At 48.8% G+C, this 18,659-nt stretch overlaps 1 protein-coding gene across 1 annotated transcript in view; it reads left to right on the top strand.

Moving 5' to 3' along the window:
• Positions 1 to 18,659, top strand: part of Ccdc60 (coiled-coil domain containing 60) — a 175,889-nt gene that overhangs the window by 136,801 nt on the left and 20,429 nt on the right. The window contains exons 5-7 of the mRNA XM_052754939.1: positions 1,745 to 1,852; positions 11,184 to 11,274; positions 15,243 to 15,474. Of these exons, the coding sequence (XP_052610899.1) occupies positions 1,745 to 1,852; positions 11,184 to 11,274; positions 15,243 to 15,474 (431 nt within the window). The remainder of the gene's footprint in view (positions 1 to 1,744; positions 1,853 to 11,183; positions 11,275 to 15,242; positions 15,475 to 18,659) is intronic.

The following is an 18,659-nucleotide window of genomic DNA, read 5'->3' as shown; positions in this document are numbered from 1 at the left end:
GTGAAAGGAAATGAGAAGTGAGGAGAAGATAAGAAGGGAGGATAAGGGAAGGGAGGGAAGAACAGAGAAGAATGGAAGGAGGGTGTGAATGGATTTGACATTCACAGGCCCCGTGACTCCATCCCCAGCACTAACCTCCTTGCTTTACCCCACCTCCACCCCACACATCCACAGCCTAGGCCTGCAGGGGCCCCTGTCCCAACCTTTCACAGCTTGCTAACATTACAGTGAGGGAGAATCAAGGGGCTTACGGCCCAGGAACAGGCACACAACACACTGAGTTCATTTTCTAAATGCAGGACACAGAGCTACCAACCCATGCTGCCACCTGCGGTGGAACCCAAGACGGTGCTAAAGGAGGGAAGAGGTGTACGTGGTAAATTGCTTATAGAAGGAAAATACTTTTCTTCATCCAGATGGGTGTGTGTGGAAGACACACACACACACACACACACACACACACACACACACACACACACACACACACACGGGGTGGGGTGGCTAGTTGTCCTTAGACATGATCATCACACCCTCCCTAGCAAGAAAGGCTGGGGTGGGGGGCAGCTCTGCTCCATGCTCGGTGAATGGAGGGATGGCTCTCAGGGGAAACTCTAAGAGAGGAGAGATCTTCCTGGAAACTGAGAAACCATCCCTTCCTGCTCCTGGGAGCAGCGGGCCTGGGAACCCTGGGGAGCAGCGGTCTGGGCACAGTGCAGTTTCAGGAAAGAGCTATCATGAAGCTTGGTAATGGAGACCTCCTTTCCATTAGTGCGGGATGAGAAATCTTGCCGGGTGGGGCAGCTTCCAGGACTACACCTTGTTTCCAAGAAAACCACAAGCAGCAGGTTAACCCTCTCCTGACCTCACTCACCAGCAGAGTGATCACCACACACTGGCTTCATCAGTACCTAGTCATTGCTCAGCTCCCTAAGGCACAGTCTCTAGGGCAGATCACTCTCCAGTTCAAATCCTCGACAATGCTAGCTGTGTGACCTCAGGTAACTCACTGCCCCTCTCTCTCCCAGGTTCAACAGTCTATCATGTTGCCATGAGCACTAAATCCAACATTCAAATGCCATCTCTGTGTAACATGATGAGTAGCATGAGCCTGAGCAAAACTCTCTGTGCTCTCTGGGCCTCAGTTTCCCCTTCTCTAAAATGGAGATAATAATTCATTCCCCACCAGGTTGTTGGGAATTTTTAATAATATGGAAAGAGCACACCAGTGATTGTCCGGTTTGCTGTGGATAGCATAAGGTCTCCAAACGATCAGAAACGCCCATTAGACAGATTGGTAAGCCGTGTTTTTCGTTCATTTTCAAATAAGGGGCTCAGTGTGTTTTTCAACAGCCACCTATGTTTCAACCCAATTAATGTTGTTTCCCGTTTCCAGGCTTTCCTATACCCTCAGGCTATTTATTGCATTTTTTAATAAGATACATGACTGGACATCGGTGGGATATTAACTGCCTTCAGTTCTCATTGTTATTTGCCTGAGTCATGACCTCCAGCTAGGGGAAAATCTACCCCCTACACACAAATTCAGAGGAACAAATTCAGAGGATGCTCATGCTTCAGCCATGGCTCTGCCATGACTGTGTGGCTTCCCTAACGCCTCTGGACTCCAGTGCCCTCGTGTGCAATGTGTGCAAAACACTTATACTGTGTGCCAGCGCGCTCACTGAAGCCAGCGCGGCTGTGACCTCCATGCATGTCATTCTAAAAGGACCCTCTGTCTCTGCAGGGATGCCCTCTACCGACAGCTGTGTGCGCTCCACTGGCTCCTAGAGGCCCTGACTATCGACTACACCCACCATACCATGCGGCCCTTGATTGCCTGTTGGAACCCCAAGTAAGGCCCTGCAGCCCTGCAGCCTACTGTAAACCAGCACTCGCCTGGGTGGTAAGGGGTGGGGATCTCATCCTTCCCACCCACCCCCCACCCCCCCCGCTTTGGTGTTTTTGCTGGGTGACTTGCTTTAGGAGTTGACGTGCTCTATGGATCCAAACCCAGGTAAGCTGGAGCCAGCTCCTACACTCTCTCCAGAGCCCATTGCACACAAGCATCTCTTCCTGATGCCGTGTGGCAACACACTGGTAGCTTAAAATGGGGCACAGTGGGGGAACATTTACACTACAGAATAGAACTGGGCAGGCTACACCAGCATACTGTGGACCCACAACCAGATTTCTCTCCAGGCCTCCTCATGATCTTACCATCGCCTCAGTATTGTTTCTGAATGCTTCTCTATCTCTGTCACTCCCCACCCCCCACACCTTTGCTCTTTGTTCTTATTTTTCTCCTTCAGCCCAGGGAATTATGCTTGCTTGCTTGCTTGCTTGCTTGCTTGCTTGCTTGCTTGCTTGGGTTGGTTCATGGGTTCACTGGTTCATTGGTAAGTGAGTTGGCTGCTTGGGTTGGTTCATTGGTTGGTTGGTGGGTAAGTTGTTGGGTTGGTTTATCACTTCCTTGGTGGGCAAGTTGGTTGGCTGGGTGGGTTTGTTGGTTGGTTGGTGGGCCAGTTGGTTAGGTTGATTCATTGGTTGGTCAATGAGTAAGTTGGTTGAGCTGGTTTATTGGTTTGTTGGTGGGTTGGTTGATTGGTTGGGTCATTGTTTGGCTGATTGGTTTGATCTTTGCTCTGTTGGTTTTCTAAATACATATTGAAGGTTATTTCCCCACTTAGACCTAAGGTACTTGTTCCAGATTCTAGAGCAGCTGGGTACATACACCCAGATGGGAACTCTAGAGAATGTTGACTAAGCCATGAAAATGTAAGCCATGTCCCCACCACAGGGATGACTTATGCCAGAGCTTGAAGGTCACTATTTCAAGAGCTGTAAAGACAGTTTTCAGCTTGTAGAGACACCATCTTTGGGAGGTCCCGTTGCTTGCCAGAATGAAACAACAGCAACAAAAGATGGTAAAGAACCCTGACTTGAGGAATTGGATTTGTATTGTGAAAACCCAGGCTGAGTCAAACAGACCGGCTCCCCGTGTCCCATGTCACCAGTAGCCCTCAGCTGCATGCCCAGTGCTCATAGCCCCAGCACTGAGGAATGGAGACAGGGACTCAATGGCCAGCTGGTCCAGCTGAAATGTTGAAGTTCAAGCTCAGGGAGAGACCCTGTCTCAAAAAAATCAGGTGGAAAGCAATAGAAGAAGACATCTGATGTTAGTCTCTGGCGTCTGCATGCACCCACACAGATGAGAGCACTCCACACACACCCACATACACACAGACACACAGGCATCCATCACACACACCAAAAATTAATTCATGAAAAAAAATACTTTCCATGAATCATCTATAGTTCTTCAAAACAAAACTGCCCAAGTTATAAGCGGATGCAGTTTTCTCTTGCAAAAGCCTTCCCCAAACCTCACAAGGCGTGGAAGCTTTTACACCACCTTGGAAATCCCTGCCTTAGAGTGTGAATCCCTTTCTAAGGGTGTATGGTGGGTTGTCCCACATCTTCACACCCCTTCCCCTTGTGACTACCCACAAATACAGCTGCAGCAGCAGCAGCAGCAGCAGCGGTGACTCACGGCCATCTTTCCACAGCGCTCCACACAAAGCTTCCAGTCTTTCACCATGGAAAAGAATAGCCAGCAGGGGATTCTCTCACGTCAAGTCCCTGTGGACAGCTGCTGAGGCATTGTTCTCACATGCTTGGCATGGCAGGTCATGCTTCATAGAACTCCCGGCTGCATCTCTTTCATGCCCAGCTGTGAAGATTTCTTGGGGCTGGGTTCTGAGAAACATGACTTACTAGGTCAAAGCGACATGTAATTTTTTCCCACAGCTGATTGCTTGTACTTTCTAAAGACAAAAGGCCCTGAGCCCATAGATGCCTGACAGGACTTTATCTCCCAGCTAGTCACCCGCCCCAATGTTTTCCTTTGACATATGGACCCCCTTCCTCACACATGGAAGAAAGCCCATCATGCAGGACTTGGGTTGGGACGATAGGAAGGTCTATCTACAATGCCTTCGGTTGTTCTCAGAAATGTGCTCAGAATGGGAGCATAAGTTGTTAATTTCAATTAAAAAATGTAAGGCCACACTAGGAGCCAGTATTTTACCAAGACTCATCAGGCAGAATCCACTGAGAATCTAAGCATGCCTGGCTCCTGACAGACAGAACTAGGACCAGACATGGCCACCAGAGGAGGAGAGGCCACCCAGAAAGACATCCACAAGGAGTCAGGGTATTTGCTGGAGTTCAATTATCCTGATATAACCTTCTCTCCGTATGGGGATTTTTTTTTAGCTGGTAGTTGCAGACATGCTAGTAAAGGTTTAATTTACCTGTTCTCAGGGCCCAGAGAGCCATGACTTATAACAGTGCCCATCGCCATAGTATAAATATGTGAAAACCCCGTCATGGCTGATTTCAACCTCACGCATGGTGTGTTTGAACTTGGAGTTGAGAAGCCGTGATGGCTTTTCTCAGTGGTCAACTTGACTACATCTGGAATTAACTAAAACCCCAAATGGAGGGGCACACCTGTGAGGGGTGCGCTACTTCCAATCTGATCTATGAGGTGGGAAGACACACCTTTAATCCAGATCTTTTGAGCTGGGAAAACACACCTCTGTGGGCCACACCATTTGCTGGAAGCCTACATGAGGACATGAAAGAAGGAAGCCTTTGCTCTGTGCCTGCTTGCCCTCACTCTCGGTGGCAAGACCATCCCTTCACTGGCATTAGAGCCTACTTCTTCGGGATTCTGGCATATACTGAAGACCAGTTGATACACCCAGCCTTGTGGAGTGAACAACTACTGGATTCTTGGACCTTCCTGTTCATATCAAGCCATTGTTGGATTAGCTGGAGTGCAGCCTTAAGTCATTCTAATAAATCCCCCAGCACACCACCATATAGGATTCATAAATATATGTTATTATTGTTGTTAATTATGGGGTTCAGTTCCCTAGAAAGTACATGAAAACATCTTTTCAGTGACCCAGAAAGCAGGACACCTTCTCCTGGATGCCTAATCCATCTTTGAGGTCTCACCCCATGCCATCACATCAACTTCCCAAGCCTGGAATGTATGTCCCTAAAACCCAGGTGGCTTTGAATGACCGGAATCAAGAGTTTGGGCATCAGTTCAGCCTGGTATCCCAGACCCACAACCACAGCTAACTAGAGTGGTTAAGGCAGGAGGATTTCAAGTTCAAGGACTGTCTGGGCAACTTAGCAAGAGTGCATCTCAAAACAGAAGGCTAGACAGAGCCCTGGAGTATACATCTTTGCCAGTGTCTGTGTCAATCGTGTGCAAAACCCTAGTGCAAAAGCCCTCGCTTCAGGCCCCAATACTGAAGGAGAAAGTGGAGTTTGGACATCAGCCTAGATGAGTCCACACCCTGCCACTTGCTATCTGTGTGATCACAGGCAAGTCTCTTAACCTCTTAGCTTCTGTTTCATCGCCTATCAAATGGATTGCTGACCCAAAAGAGTTATTCCTAAGCCTGGGCAAGCTCATGTCTAGAAACACAGTGAATGTTCATTCTGTGACAGTTGTTGAAGATAAAAATCTCTACTTTAAAGAGCTGATACAGCTGTGCTCATCAGCGCCGCTGAGACCTCAAGCTAGTAAAGAAATAAAGTAAGGGGGCTGGAGAGATGGCTCAGCGGTTAAGAGCACTGGCTGCTCTTCCAGAGGTCCTGAGTTCAATTCTCAGCAACCACATGGTGGCTCACAACCATCTGTAATGAGATCTGGCGCCCTCTACTCTCTGATGCTCTCTTCTCTCATGCAGGCACTACATGCAGGTAGAGTACTCATATACATAAGTAAATAAATCTTAGGAAGGAAGGAAGGGAGGAGGAAAGGAAGAAAGAAAAAGAAAGAAAGAAAGAGAGAGAGAGAGAAAGAAAGAAAGAAAAAGAGAAGAAAGAGAGAAGGAAGGAAGGAAGGAAGGAAGGAAGGAAGGAAGGAAGGAAGGAAGGAAGGAAGAAAGGAAGAAAGAAAGAAAGAAAGAAAGAAAGAAAGAAAGAAAGAAAGAAAGAAAGAAAGAAAGAAAGAAAGGAAAGAAGGAAGAGAGTTCTACTACCAACAGATGATATCCATGGTGGTGACTGGGCAAACACGTAGGTAGGCTGGGGAGAAAAGTCACACCAGCTCTCACTAGTGGTGGCAAGCTTCAAGGAGCAGAGAGGGTAGTCAGCAGTCACTGGTTTACCATACAGGAAAAACACACGGGCAGCGTGGTTATCTAAGCCTGGTTACCTCAGGCTGTCCCAGAGAGATGGACGGCAAGGGCCTTGTCAGAAAACCAGGTGGGAGGAAGACTGGCTAACGGTCACATGGATGCTGCTTGCTTTATGCTTTGTAGAACATTCCCATGAGTGCAAGGCTTCTCAGCCTACGGATATAGTGAAGTAACTGAAGACCTCGGTGCCGTGAAGCTGCCCGTTTGGGTGGGGCCTGAGACTCTGCATTCTAGCAAGCTCCCACTAATCCTAACTTGTCCAGACACTCAGGGCTAGTGACCTCCTGCTACCAGCAGAGCCCCCTCCTAAGGGCTCGGAAGCCACAGCAGCATCGCCCACTTGGGACAGGCTTCCAGAACATGGCCCTGCAGAGTCTGAGCCAACCTGAAATATACAGTAAGTTTTCTCTTACAAAATAGTTTTGGAAGCCACTCTGAATGTGCAGTTTTGCAAACGCAGAATGTGTGCAAACGTGGGCTCTTTGTCCTAACAGAAAAAGAACCCTTCCCCATTTGAGCCCCTGCCTCGGAGGTCATCAACAACTACACTTCCAAGATCTAAGTTTTCATCACTGTGAAAAAGGCATCAGTAGTCTGAACAACACACACAATAAGCAATTTTCTAATCTAACTATTTTTATACTTAAATGGGGTTCCCTTTTTGTCCTGTGGGACCATTCGCAACCACTGATAGGAATATCACAGTAAAGGAAGTGGGCCATACCACTGCCCGCTGGAGCTTCCATTCCAGGGAAGGGGCTGGAGGATACAATCCATAGTAAACATGCAAAGATGAAGATAATCTTCAAGGCTACAGGGATGGCAGAGACGAAGAGCCCTTGTTGTTCTTGCAGAGGACCAGAGTTTGGTTCCCAGCACCGACATGGTTCAAAGCCATCTGTAACTCCAGTTCCAGGGGATCCAATGCCTTCTCCTGACCTCTGTGGGAACCAGGCATGCATGTGGTGCACAGACATATATGCAGGCAAAATCCTCATAGACATAAAATAAACGGAAGTTTTAAAAATCTTCAATAGCAACAAGCGCAATTGCGAGGCATCTGATGGGAGATATGACAGTAGTGGGCAGGGCTTGCTTTTCAGTTTGATCGTCAAGGAAGACGCTCTTAGGATGGGCATTCTGGGTGAAATACCTGATTTACCCCTGACTCTCCTCTTCCCACCAACACAGCAGCATCCCTCCTTGCTCTGGTACTCAAGCCAACACCTCAGGAGTGGAAGAACACAGCACGTTCATCAGGTCACCTTATTTCTGAAGGAGCAGGACAGGACTACCTGGCCTGGAAGATTCCCAGAGCTTGGACCACGGCAGCCTCCCTGGTGTGGAATCAGCATCTCTTCCCCCTCAGTCGCAGAGTCCAGTGCACATCCTAAATGAACCCACAAGATGTTCATCTTGAGAAGAGCACACTTTACCCTGAACTGGAGTTGGGAAAGTGAGAGTAAAGTGTTTGAGAAAATCGCTCTGATTGCCCTGATGGATAGACATTGTCAAGTGACCTCCAAGAACAAAATCTGCTGGGAGGATGCAGTTTAAAGAGATGAGCCTGTGCCCAGTGCTCTCTCCCCTTGATTTCTGAGAAACGGGTGCCCCAGAAAGCATCAGCAGGGGGAAAATTACGGTCTGAAAATCATAGCTGTCTCCCCTTGAGAGCTGCTGGCCCTACCTCGCTTCCCACCAGAGCCAGCCCCTTCTCAAACCGCACCAAGATCTCCGTGGATGAAAGCGTGTTATTCTTTTTAACAGCTGACCCAGATTCACCCATTTGAGACCCATTTCTTTTCACACCCACAGCAATCTATTGGCCCAGCTCATGTCCTTAGGCCCATCTTACTGATAGTACAGACGGGGACTGAGGCTGGGAGAAGCTAAATAACCCTGTACACACCACACACACAGAAGGCTGGGTCAGGCAGACTCCAGCAGAACAACAGGCTCTGATATGCAAGGACGGACGGTCACCTGAGTGAGGTCCCGGGACCTCGGTCAGATCTGTCAGATGTGCTAAATGAGCACTCTTCGCTTCCTCCTCCCCACCTCTGAGCCGGCCTTTGGCTCAGCCTCCACACCCAACACCGGAACCTTGCTCATTATAGCTACGCAGGGAGCCAGGTGGACGGAGGTTCTGTGTAACCCAAACTCCCATTTTCAGCAGAGCATGGAACCTGCTGCCTTCAGGACTGGCTGGCAAAGCATCCACCCAACGAGCCACCTGCCACTCTATGGTCTTGTATTTTTTTTTTTTTAACAAAGCAAGTCACAGAGATGCACCCGACTTTGGGGGGGGGCGGGAAAGTGGGGTTCCACTTGGTGAACAGCGCTAATAGGGAAGGTTCGCCAACTGGCTTTTAGCCTCTGCAGCGAGGTGGGTGCCGAGTGGACTTCCCTGCTCCGGCTGCTTTTGATCCTTCCTCCCCGCCTATTGATCTCCCCTTTGGGTTTATTTGCTACTGAGAACGAAACATCAGAGAGGCCGGTTCTGCCTAACCTGGCCTCTCCTTTATCAATAGCTTTGCAGAGGGAGTGCGGAGGGCCTCCGGAGGTCTGCAGGGATCTGGATGCGTCTTTAGTTCATTTAGCCTGCCGCTTGAAGTTGCGATAGACTTCAGGTCGCCTTGGAAGCCGGCATTAGCGGAAGGCTTCTATCTTCCTGATTGGACCTGAATATTTAAGATTTCGAAAGCTTGTCTGGGCCCAGATTTAATTTTGAAAGGGGATGGAGGTTGCTTTTGAACTTCAAGAAGGCGCTGGCAGCTCAGCAGGGGCTGCCTTAGCAAAGGAGGAAGCCGAAAGCCCCGTGGTCATGAAAGACACCGTGGAACACCAAAGCCGCCCGTTGCTTAGCCTGAAATCAGGCTTCGGAAGTGCCGCCATTTAAACACTGGAGACTGGAGCTCTGCTCCTTCCTCTGGCTGGACTTTAAATATTCCCTAATTTGATTACTCAGGGGACAAGCAAGCAGAACCGACTCCAATGAAGTTCTCTGTTAATTATTCAGAGCTTTTTACTGTGTAATCAACATGAAGTTTTACAAAAAGCTTGGCGCCACATCCCACCCCCACCCCCCACCCCAGCCTGGCTCCCACCCTGGAGTCTGTTTCTTTGTGTTATGGTTGTGAATTGCTAGACACCCAACAGGCCCTGCCTCAGGGGCAGAAGAGCCCCCGCTCCTCACTGGTGATAGCCTGTGGATCTGCTACTCAGAACCTCACATCATGAGAAGCCAGGCTTAAGTCCAGTCCATCTGACCATTTCCGTCCCCTGTATCTGAATACTTTGGTCCACAGCCATCACTTGGACATACCCTGACAAGCCTAGACACTGTGAGTGCCCGGCCTCCACCTATCAAAGTTGCCCTGATCACTTTATCTCCTCAAATCCCTGATCTGTACAGGTTGAGAGCCAGCCAAGTAATTCACGGGTCTCACACACCCAAACTCATCCTTCAGAGAAAAGGGGATTAAAAAGGAAGTGGATATGTGGAGGGATGGATGGATGGATGGATAATGAAATTTATGAATGGATGGGAATGTGGATGGAAGGTTCTGTGAATGGATAACTGTGGCTGGAGGGAAGGGTGAATGGGTGTGTGATTGGGTAGATAGTTGAGTGGATGGTTGGATGGATGGATGGATGGATGGATGGATGGATGGATGGATGGATGGATGGAAAGGTAAGTAGACAGTAGATAGATAGATAGATAGATAGATAGATAGATAGATAGATAGATAGACAGATGGACAGACAGATGGATAGAGAATGAAAGGATAGAGGGATTTGATAAGCCAATTGATTGATCATATAAGAAGTTATATCACACAGTAAGATTCCTCATGTGTGTATCAATAAAGACCCAAGGTCCCATAACCATGAAATTCAAAATCTAAAGGCTCTAAAAACTCAGCTTTTTCATAGCTCATTTGGCCACAAAAATCGGACTTGAACTAAAATGAACCAAACTGAGACTTGACATGGAACCCCAATCCTTCACTGAGTATAAGTATCCACCTACTTTATTCCAGATGTGTTAATGTGTTTATAAGAGTCTGCCTGGGTCCATTGGAAGGGTTATAGTGATACACAGTGTCTGCAACATATCCCATTCAAAAATGCCAGCATGAGAAATTTGGTAACATGTCTGTTGGGGGAGGGGGACAGGAAATCACCCACAGAGCCTGTTGGGGCTTTAGTCTCTTATCCAGAAAGTTCCCAGGCCACGAGGGAAGGGTATGATATTGTAAGTCCTGAAACTTACTTACATGGAGGAGGAGGGCACTCTAATAAAAATAGTTCAAGATCACAGTGTAAGCGATGTGCAGGGCCCCATGGTAGGGACCTGTGTGAGGGAGAGGCCCGGAACTCTGGTCCTCTCCTCAGCTGCAGAGGGCGGTGATAATGACTCTGGCTCAAGGTGACCCGTGATGGAGAGTGATTCCCTGAGAGCCCAGAGGCCTCTGGCACAGAAGATCCCAGTATCTCTGGTCAGTAAGCTGAAAACCAGTGATTTCACTCTCCACGCCCACACCCACCCTCCCGGGGGTCTCACTGCCTCTGTGATACTCAGAAGTGCTCCCCCTGGTGGTGCCGGTGATCAATGAACAAGGCACAGGTGCAGAAAGGAAGACACTTTTTTTGTCCACCCCCAGCATAACTGTAACCTCACCCTGGACTCCATAAAAGCATCCAAGTCTAGAATGCAAATAAATCCACAATATAGGAAAGGGTGGCCTCTCTTAGCCTCGGGTGTTTTTCTCCAAAAAACCCACCTATGGTGAACTTCCCTCCTCAACCCTCCCCCAAAAAAAGACTTTAGGGAGAGAAAAATCATGCTAGAGACTGTTCATCCTGGATTTATTGTGTTTCTTTAGGATGGGGCGGGGGATTGTAATAAACCAAGAGTCTGCAAACTGAAAACTCATTAAGCTGTTGCTCACGCAGGGACCCAGGAGGCAGCAAGAGCACCATTAAGAAGGTTAACAAGGACAAGTCCATGGGGCAGAGGTGGGATCACTTCGTCACAGCGCCCAAGGTAACCAGGAGCCCACCCTACCCTGAGAGCCCAGGCCCCAGCCAGAGAAAGGAACATGCATCCACAGCCAGTCTCTGCTGGGAAAGGGTTATTTCTGTATGTCTAGGTGGTTTCCCAAGCAAAGGAAAGACCACATGCCACTGGATTTTTTTTTTTTTTTTTGGTAAATTTTAATTAAAATGGTTATCTGGGGATTATAGGAAAAATGACATTTGGCCAGACACATTGGGAAGAGGAAAGAGGGAAGGGGGGATGAGCGCCTGCTTAGTAAGATGTGACTAGAAGGAAATGGACTCACCTCACTCTATCTTTTAATCAATAGCCCCCCTCCCCTTCCTCCCTCCCTCCCTCTCTCCACTCACTCGACAGGCTATTCTTCCAAGCCACATGTATATTCACTATTAAGAAGGCATTTTGAAGTCTGTTATATCTTCAACCCAACTATGCCTGTCCCCAAAGTCCAGGTCCATCTACTCAACAAAGCAGCACCCCAATAATAGTGATAATAAAGAGACAAGGCTGCTCTTCGATGGGGTATTCAGTCATGCAGCTGGGTGCAGACAGCTCCTGCCCCTCACCCACAGAACCAATACAATACCACACGGTGCCCACCCCACCTACCACAGTGCCCACCCCACCTACCCCACGGTACCCACCCCACCTACCCCACGGTACCCACCCCACCTACCACACGGTGCCCACCCCACCTACCACACGGTGCCCACCCCACCTACCACACGGTGCCCACCCCACCTACCACATGGTTAGTGAGAAGCTTGGGAAAGGATGTGTAAATTCACTGAAAAGTGTAAAAATGGGAGCGGGAAAGAAGACTCAGAAGTAAGGAGTATGCCCTGGATTTGATCTTTGGGACCTACGTGGTGGAAGGAAAGAACCAACTCCAACAATTTTGTCCCCTGACACACACACACACACACACACACACACACACACACACACACACACACACGTGCGCGCGTGCACACACACACAACATGTGCAAGTGTTAAGAAGACCTTCGCAGCACACTAACCAAAGGACCAATTTCTCTCAATCTTACTCCGTAATACCTTCTCCATGTCCCACAGGAGACTGTTCTTAACCGTAGGGAAGGCGTTGCTGGAGCTTGGAGAGGTGAAGGGACCTGCAGGGGTCACAGAGCTGGGCTAGCATTCACCTTGGGCCTGTGCTAAACACAAGGTTCTTCAGAGTCACCTCCCCATTCCGTTGTTTCCCGCTCTCTTTCATCGGCATCCTCAAAGACCCCAAGAGCAAGAGCCTTCGTTTTCTCACGCAAAGTTGCTATGGAGACACTGCGTGCCTCCGTCTCTAGAGACCCACAAAGCAGCAGGAGCGATGAGCCTCGGGATGAAGAAAAAAAAAAAAGTGTCCTTCCGGAATGTTCAACACAGCTTACTGTCGAATTCTCACATCAAATGTCCCGCAGAGCATGTGGGTCACACCCTGGCACCAGTGTGTGGACCGTCCACTCCGGGGGTGCCAGCAGCCACTTTGGCTCCTTCCATTTTGTGACTTTGGACAAGACCTTTCTTCTCACCCAACCTCAGTTTACCCCTCTGTAAAGTGGAGATCTGGAAAGATACCCTAGCCAACAGTCCCCACTGGGTTTTTGGTACGTGTAGGCATCAGCAGCAGCAGCAGGCTGATGTTCCTGAGGGAAATCTTGTCCATGGGAAAAATCAGGCTGCGTGGAACGCGACAGGGAGCAGGGAGCGGTGAAGTCTGTGGCAAAATGAAGCCCAGCCAAAGGGAAGGCTGAGAGACTCACATCAGCACATGCAGGCAGGGTTTTATTATTTTGAACGAAAGCCAAACACTTAGGGTTTTTTTTTCTATAAAAGTCTCTAAATTTGTAAAAACAAAACAAAACAAACAAACAAAAAACCCATGGGTGGCTAAATATGTCTCCCCATGACATCCAACTCCTGCTTCTTAGAAAGCATAAGGATTCACTCAGGGGAAACTTCCATTAAAAAAAAAAAAAAAAAAAAAAAAAAAATCTAGTCCCTCCAGAGGCGGAACATGGCAGCTGGGTCACATCACTCCTGAGCAAACTGTGAAAGCCAGAAAAGGCACCTGGGGACTTCAGTCAGGGAGAGTCAGTTCGATAAAGGGCAAATGACATGCTGAAGCCCATCACATCTCCCCCAACATTTTCTTTCCAACCCGCTCAATTAATCAGAAGTGTCAGCCCTTCACTTGGGTCCCCTGGCTGGGGTGGTTAATTGAATGTTAATTAATGACAACTTTAGGAGCACAAGATGAAATCCCAGCTCAGGGAAAGTGCACCGAGGACGGCAGTTACAAAGGTCCTTTTGTGGACACCTCAGTCCGTCCCCTCTGTTCTATAAATGAGGAAGCTGAGGCAGGGTGATCTAGTCCCTTGGCTCCGAGTCCAGGGCTCCTTGCATGACCCCAGGTTGCCCTGAGACACAGTCTGTTAAACCTTCAACAATGGCGTTGGTCTGAAGAGTCTTGTCTCCAGCACCAGGGACTCAGAAGTGGCTCCTGAAGCAGGAAGGGTGACCTCTGCATGTAGGTGCTGTCCCTGAGCTCTGATATCCTCTGTCACAGGGTGGCCAGGGGGCATGGAGTGTCCTGTCAGGCTAACAAGCTCTTGGCCAAGCTGCAAAGTCGGGACCAGGGAAGCCTCCTGACGTCAGCTCTCGCTGTAGAATCCTCCCATCGCCACCATTTTGTAACCTGGGCACTGCCTTGGAGAGCTGGATAAACCCAGTCCCAACTCCAGTCCCCCAGCCTCTTGCAGGTCGAAGCCGCCTTCTGTTTGTGCAAAATGTTGCCAGAAAACTTGGGGAAGGGGAGCAAAGCAAAGGAAGAAATGGGAGGCGAAGACTTACCCCTCTCCTCTTCCGGCACCTTTTCCCTTTCTCCGTGCAACCGAGAAATCCCTCCCCACTTGTAATGCAGAATAGTTCCGCCTATATTCAAGGCCCTAAAACATTACTAACACTTTTGCTTCAGTGAAATTGGTTCCTGGAAGCAAACCCGCTGAGTGTAAGTCTCCCCCACCCAGTTTCATGGTCTTAAATCTTGGTGTGGCCTTCAGGGTCCCCTATGCTCCCTGATACCTTCCTTCCTAGGACATTAAATATTAGAGAAGTTTCATGCAAATATGACACCAGTGTGAATCTCTGAAGCACTTTCATTTTGAAAGCGCTCAAGGAAAATTATGTCTGGGGTGGGGAGACGGCTCCATGAGTAAGAAGCCATGTCACACAAGCATAAGGACCCAAGTTCGAATCCCCACCACCTAAGTGACATGGGCTTATGGCCCCAGCACTGTGGGGAGAGTGGTGGAGACAGGAGGATCACTGGGACTTGCTGGCCACCAGCATAGCTCCAGGATCAGTGAGAGACCCTGCCTCAAGGGAATGAGGTGGAGAATGATGGAGCAGGGCACATGATGTCTTCCTCCCTTCTCTTCTTTCACTAACAGACATACATTCACACGAGCAGACACACACACACACACACACACACACACACACACACACACACACACACACACACACTCACACACATGAAATTTCAAATATAATCATCTCTGTTGGGTTACTGAATTGCAGCCCAGCCTGCCCTGAGCTCTCTCACACCTCTACCATCAGCATGGCATTTTAGGTGGCATAAAGAATCCTCCCTACAGGGCCAAGGGCACTTCCAGTGACACACAGAGAAAGGAATGTCTTCTGATCACCTTGGTTGGTGGCGACCGGTCACTCCAGGCCCAGCATGTGTCCGTGGTGTTTACAAGGAGCCAGGAGGAACTGAGTGTCCTTTGACCCCTCACCTGGACCTCCGCAGGGATTAGAAATACCACTTCCTTTTTCCTTCCCTCCTCCCTTCCTCCCCCCCTCCTCTCTTCCCCTCCCCCTTCCTTTCTTCATCCACCCTCTCTGACATCCCTCCTTTCTCCCGCTTCCCCTCAGACCAAGAAATTCAAAATCCCTGCCATTCGTGCCAGCCGCAAACCCAGCCGGCGGGGCTCCACCCTGAGTCTGACTCGGACCAGTGGGGGTTCTTCTCCCCAGAGCAGCATGATTTCTGTGAACCCCGGCTCTGATGAGCCCCCAAGTGTAGCCACCGGCAGCAAAGACATCGAAGATACCGAGTCATGGTCCACTAAGCATGATGAGGAGACCCTCCTTAACCTCCACACCAGTAAGTCCTACCCAAGATCCCACCACTGTCCGCCTTTACATTTGCAGTCTTTGAGTCTCTCCTGCCTCACCTCCAGCCCTTCCAGCAGAGACACAGAGGTCAAAGTTCTCCACCACCTGCCTAGTTCAATGTCTTTAGGTCCCTTTCCTTGAAAGCTCTTCCCTCCAAAAAAGGCTGAAAATAGTCTCTGTGAGCTGTGTCACTCTGAGTCATCCCCCACAGGGACACAGCCACCATCACCATGTACCTTCATAACACTTTAAAATGTGTTTTTATGTATCTCATTTTCCATAGAATTTTATCCTTTCCACATTCCATAAATACAGAAGTTATGATTGAGATGTTTCTACCTTATTTTCCCACATTCTTCAAATTCAGTGCCTGGTTTTTCCTTAGATTTATAGATGTGTTGGTTTTTGCTTGGTTTTGGGCTATTCTCGTGTATATGAGAGATACAACACATGCTTATATAGCCCAAGATGTCCTGTGAGTCACAATCCTCCTGCCTCAGTCTCCTGGAGGCTGGATTAAAGGTTTATGTGTACCACCACACCCACTCGTTTTAACCATACATTGTAAAATGTACGAGCCAAGAATTTTATGAAGTTGACAGAGCACAGATCTGTGTATCCATTGTCACAATCTGACTTTAAAATGTTTCCATCAACCCATCAGAAGACATGCCCATCCATTGTCCCTGTCCCTCCCCAGTCTGAACCTGAGGGGCCACAAACCTACTTTTCTATACAGAGATGTGTGTTTTCTCCTATCTGTCATCTTTAGTAATTCATAATTCAATTTAGACTCCTTAGGAGTCTACTGAAAGCTATTGAGTCTTTATTTAAGCAAGAAATCCAAAACCATGAATACCATCCAAGGGTAGGGAGCCCTCCGACCTCAGGAAGAGAAACTTGCAACTGGATTCCACAAATCATGCCAAATATTCTCTCAGAATTTCCTGCATTGAGCAAGTATAATTAAATCAGATGTGTAGCCAGGCCTCAGTGGGTGAAAGTACCATCCCTGCAAGCACTAGGATCTGAGTTCAAATCCCCAGAGCCATACAAAAGCCAGATGCTGCAATCCCAGCATCCCCACAGAGAGACAGGAGACCAAGGCAAGAATTCCTGGGAGCTCCTGGGCCAGCTAGCCTCACACACACACACAGTAGGAAAGTGACAGCGATCCTGTCTCAAACCGGTGCAAGGTGAAGTCCAGCATCTGAACCAGGGCTGACCTGGGAAGAACCGGCAAAGACTGGGTGCTGCTGAGATTCAAGGAGGTCAGAGTGGACCTAGGGTCTTGGCTTATCTGAGCCAAAAGTGTGCAAACCTCCAGACGTGCAAGAAGGAGTCAGGACCTGTCAACAAGGGCCCAAGGAAGACCCGGAGCTCTCAAAGTCACTCTCTGGACAGAAAGAGAGTCAGAGATTGATTCCTCTGAATTTCTGGAAGCTTCTTCCTTCAGTGCCTTGTGTTATGCACCTGGGATGTGGAAGGAAGGAGGGGATAGTGCATTGAAGGAGGAAAACAAGGAAGGTGGTAAACAAGGATGCTACGAGCAGCAGGATGACGAAGGTCACAGGTGAAAAGGGGGACAATGGCAGTGGGTGCTGAGCTCAGTCACAGGGCTCAATCTTCCCATCAGCCAGGGTGGTCCACAGAGGCCTCTCTCACCTCTGACCATTGAGCTGAGACCTGAAGACATGGGGCTAGGAAGGGGTCAACATTGGACAGCTTTCTAGCAGTCTCTCTGCTCCTTGCCCTGCCCCCACACACTGATCCAGAGGGAACTTTCTGTGATAAATACTGGATACAGTGACCCCCGCCACCACCAGTTCAGCATCTTTTCAGTGGCGCCCGTGGCCTCTAAGACATCCTCTTATTCAGGATGCTTCTATCTGGCTTAGCATTGGCTGCGTCACATCTTCAGCAGCCCAACCTCACCAGCAGACTTTCGTCTGCTCAAAGCACCATCCTACAGACTTCCTTTACCCCTGACATCTGGGGCTGGCAGATGCTTCCTTGATCTTCAAGCCCCAATTCAAATGCATCCTCTCTTGTGAAGCCTTACCTGACCCACCTGGGTTCTCTCTTTTCAAGTCTCTTAATATCAGGTCTTACCGGGAACTTGGTTTTCGTTTACTGTTTTCATCTCGCGGTATCAAAGAGGGACTTCTTTCAGGTGACACAGAGGCCTGAAAACAGTGACTTTAAAAAGATCAGAGTTTACATTTTCCTACAGATTAAGAAGACGAATGGAGGATGGGTAAAATGACTTTCAAAAGTTCATCCCACACCTGCTTTATCCCGTCCTTTTAGTTGGCCAACCTCAATATCATTTCATGGTCCAGAATGGCTGACAGAGCTCGAGCCATCACCCATGTCCTAGGCTTGAAGCAGAAGGCAGTAGACAAGGAAGGAAAGTGCCCACACCTGGGTGTGTATAAGCAACCTTCTCAACAGGTCCACGGCGCTTCTAAAATCCCATCGTCAGGCAGGCAAATGAGTGAGCAGGGGAAGGTACCTGACATCAAGTCTGATGACCTGAGTCGGATGCCCAGGGCCCGAAGGGTGGAAGGAGAGCTGATTTTCCTCTGACCTCCACATACATACACACAAGGAGAGAGAGAGAAGGAAGAAGAGGAAGAAGAGGAAGAGGAAGAAGAAGAAGAAGAAGAAGAAGAAGAAGAAGAAGAAGAAGAAGAAGAAGAAGAAGAAGAAGAAGAAGAAGAAGAAGAAAGAGAGACAGAGACAGACAGACAGAGAGAGAGAGAGAATTAAAACCTCTAGAACTCAGTCATAGCGCTACACTCAACTGCAAAGGATGCTGGGAAAATGCTACCCTTTCAGATGGAAAAAAGAATAAAATTTCCTAAGACTAGAGAGTGAAGGGGAAGGGAGATGAGACTCCTGCCCACCTGGGTCTATTGGTCCACACCTTCAGCCTGACACACACTGGCGTTCAGCAATGTCTGAGAAGTATCTCCACCAGAGATGTGTCTCTGACGGGGGAGCCGTTCTTCAGCTGCTCTACTCTTTCCTCTTATTAGCATCCTCACCTCCACCCTGTTTGTCACAGCCTTGACAAAGGCCTACTAGTTTCCCAGCCTCAAAACTACATGAAATTGACGTCAGCCCCACGGGCTGTTCTGAGACAGCTCAACATCGCTGATATTTCCCAGC

Source organism: Peromyscus californicus, unplaced genomic scaffold (genome assembly GCF_007827085.1).
Source record: "Peromyscus californicus insignis strain IS unplaced genomic scaffold, ASM782708v3 Scaffold_2__1_contigs__length_46816999, whole genome shotgun sequence".
Taxonomy (NCBI): Eukaryota; Metazoa; Chordata; class Mammalia; order Rodentia; family Cricetidae; genus Peromyscus; species Peromyscus californicus.
Note: the sequence above shows the minus strand (reverse complement) of the source record. Positions and strands in the feature narration are given on the sequence as shown.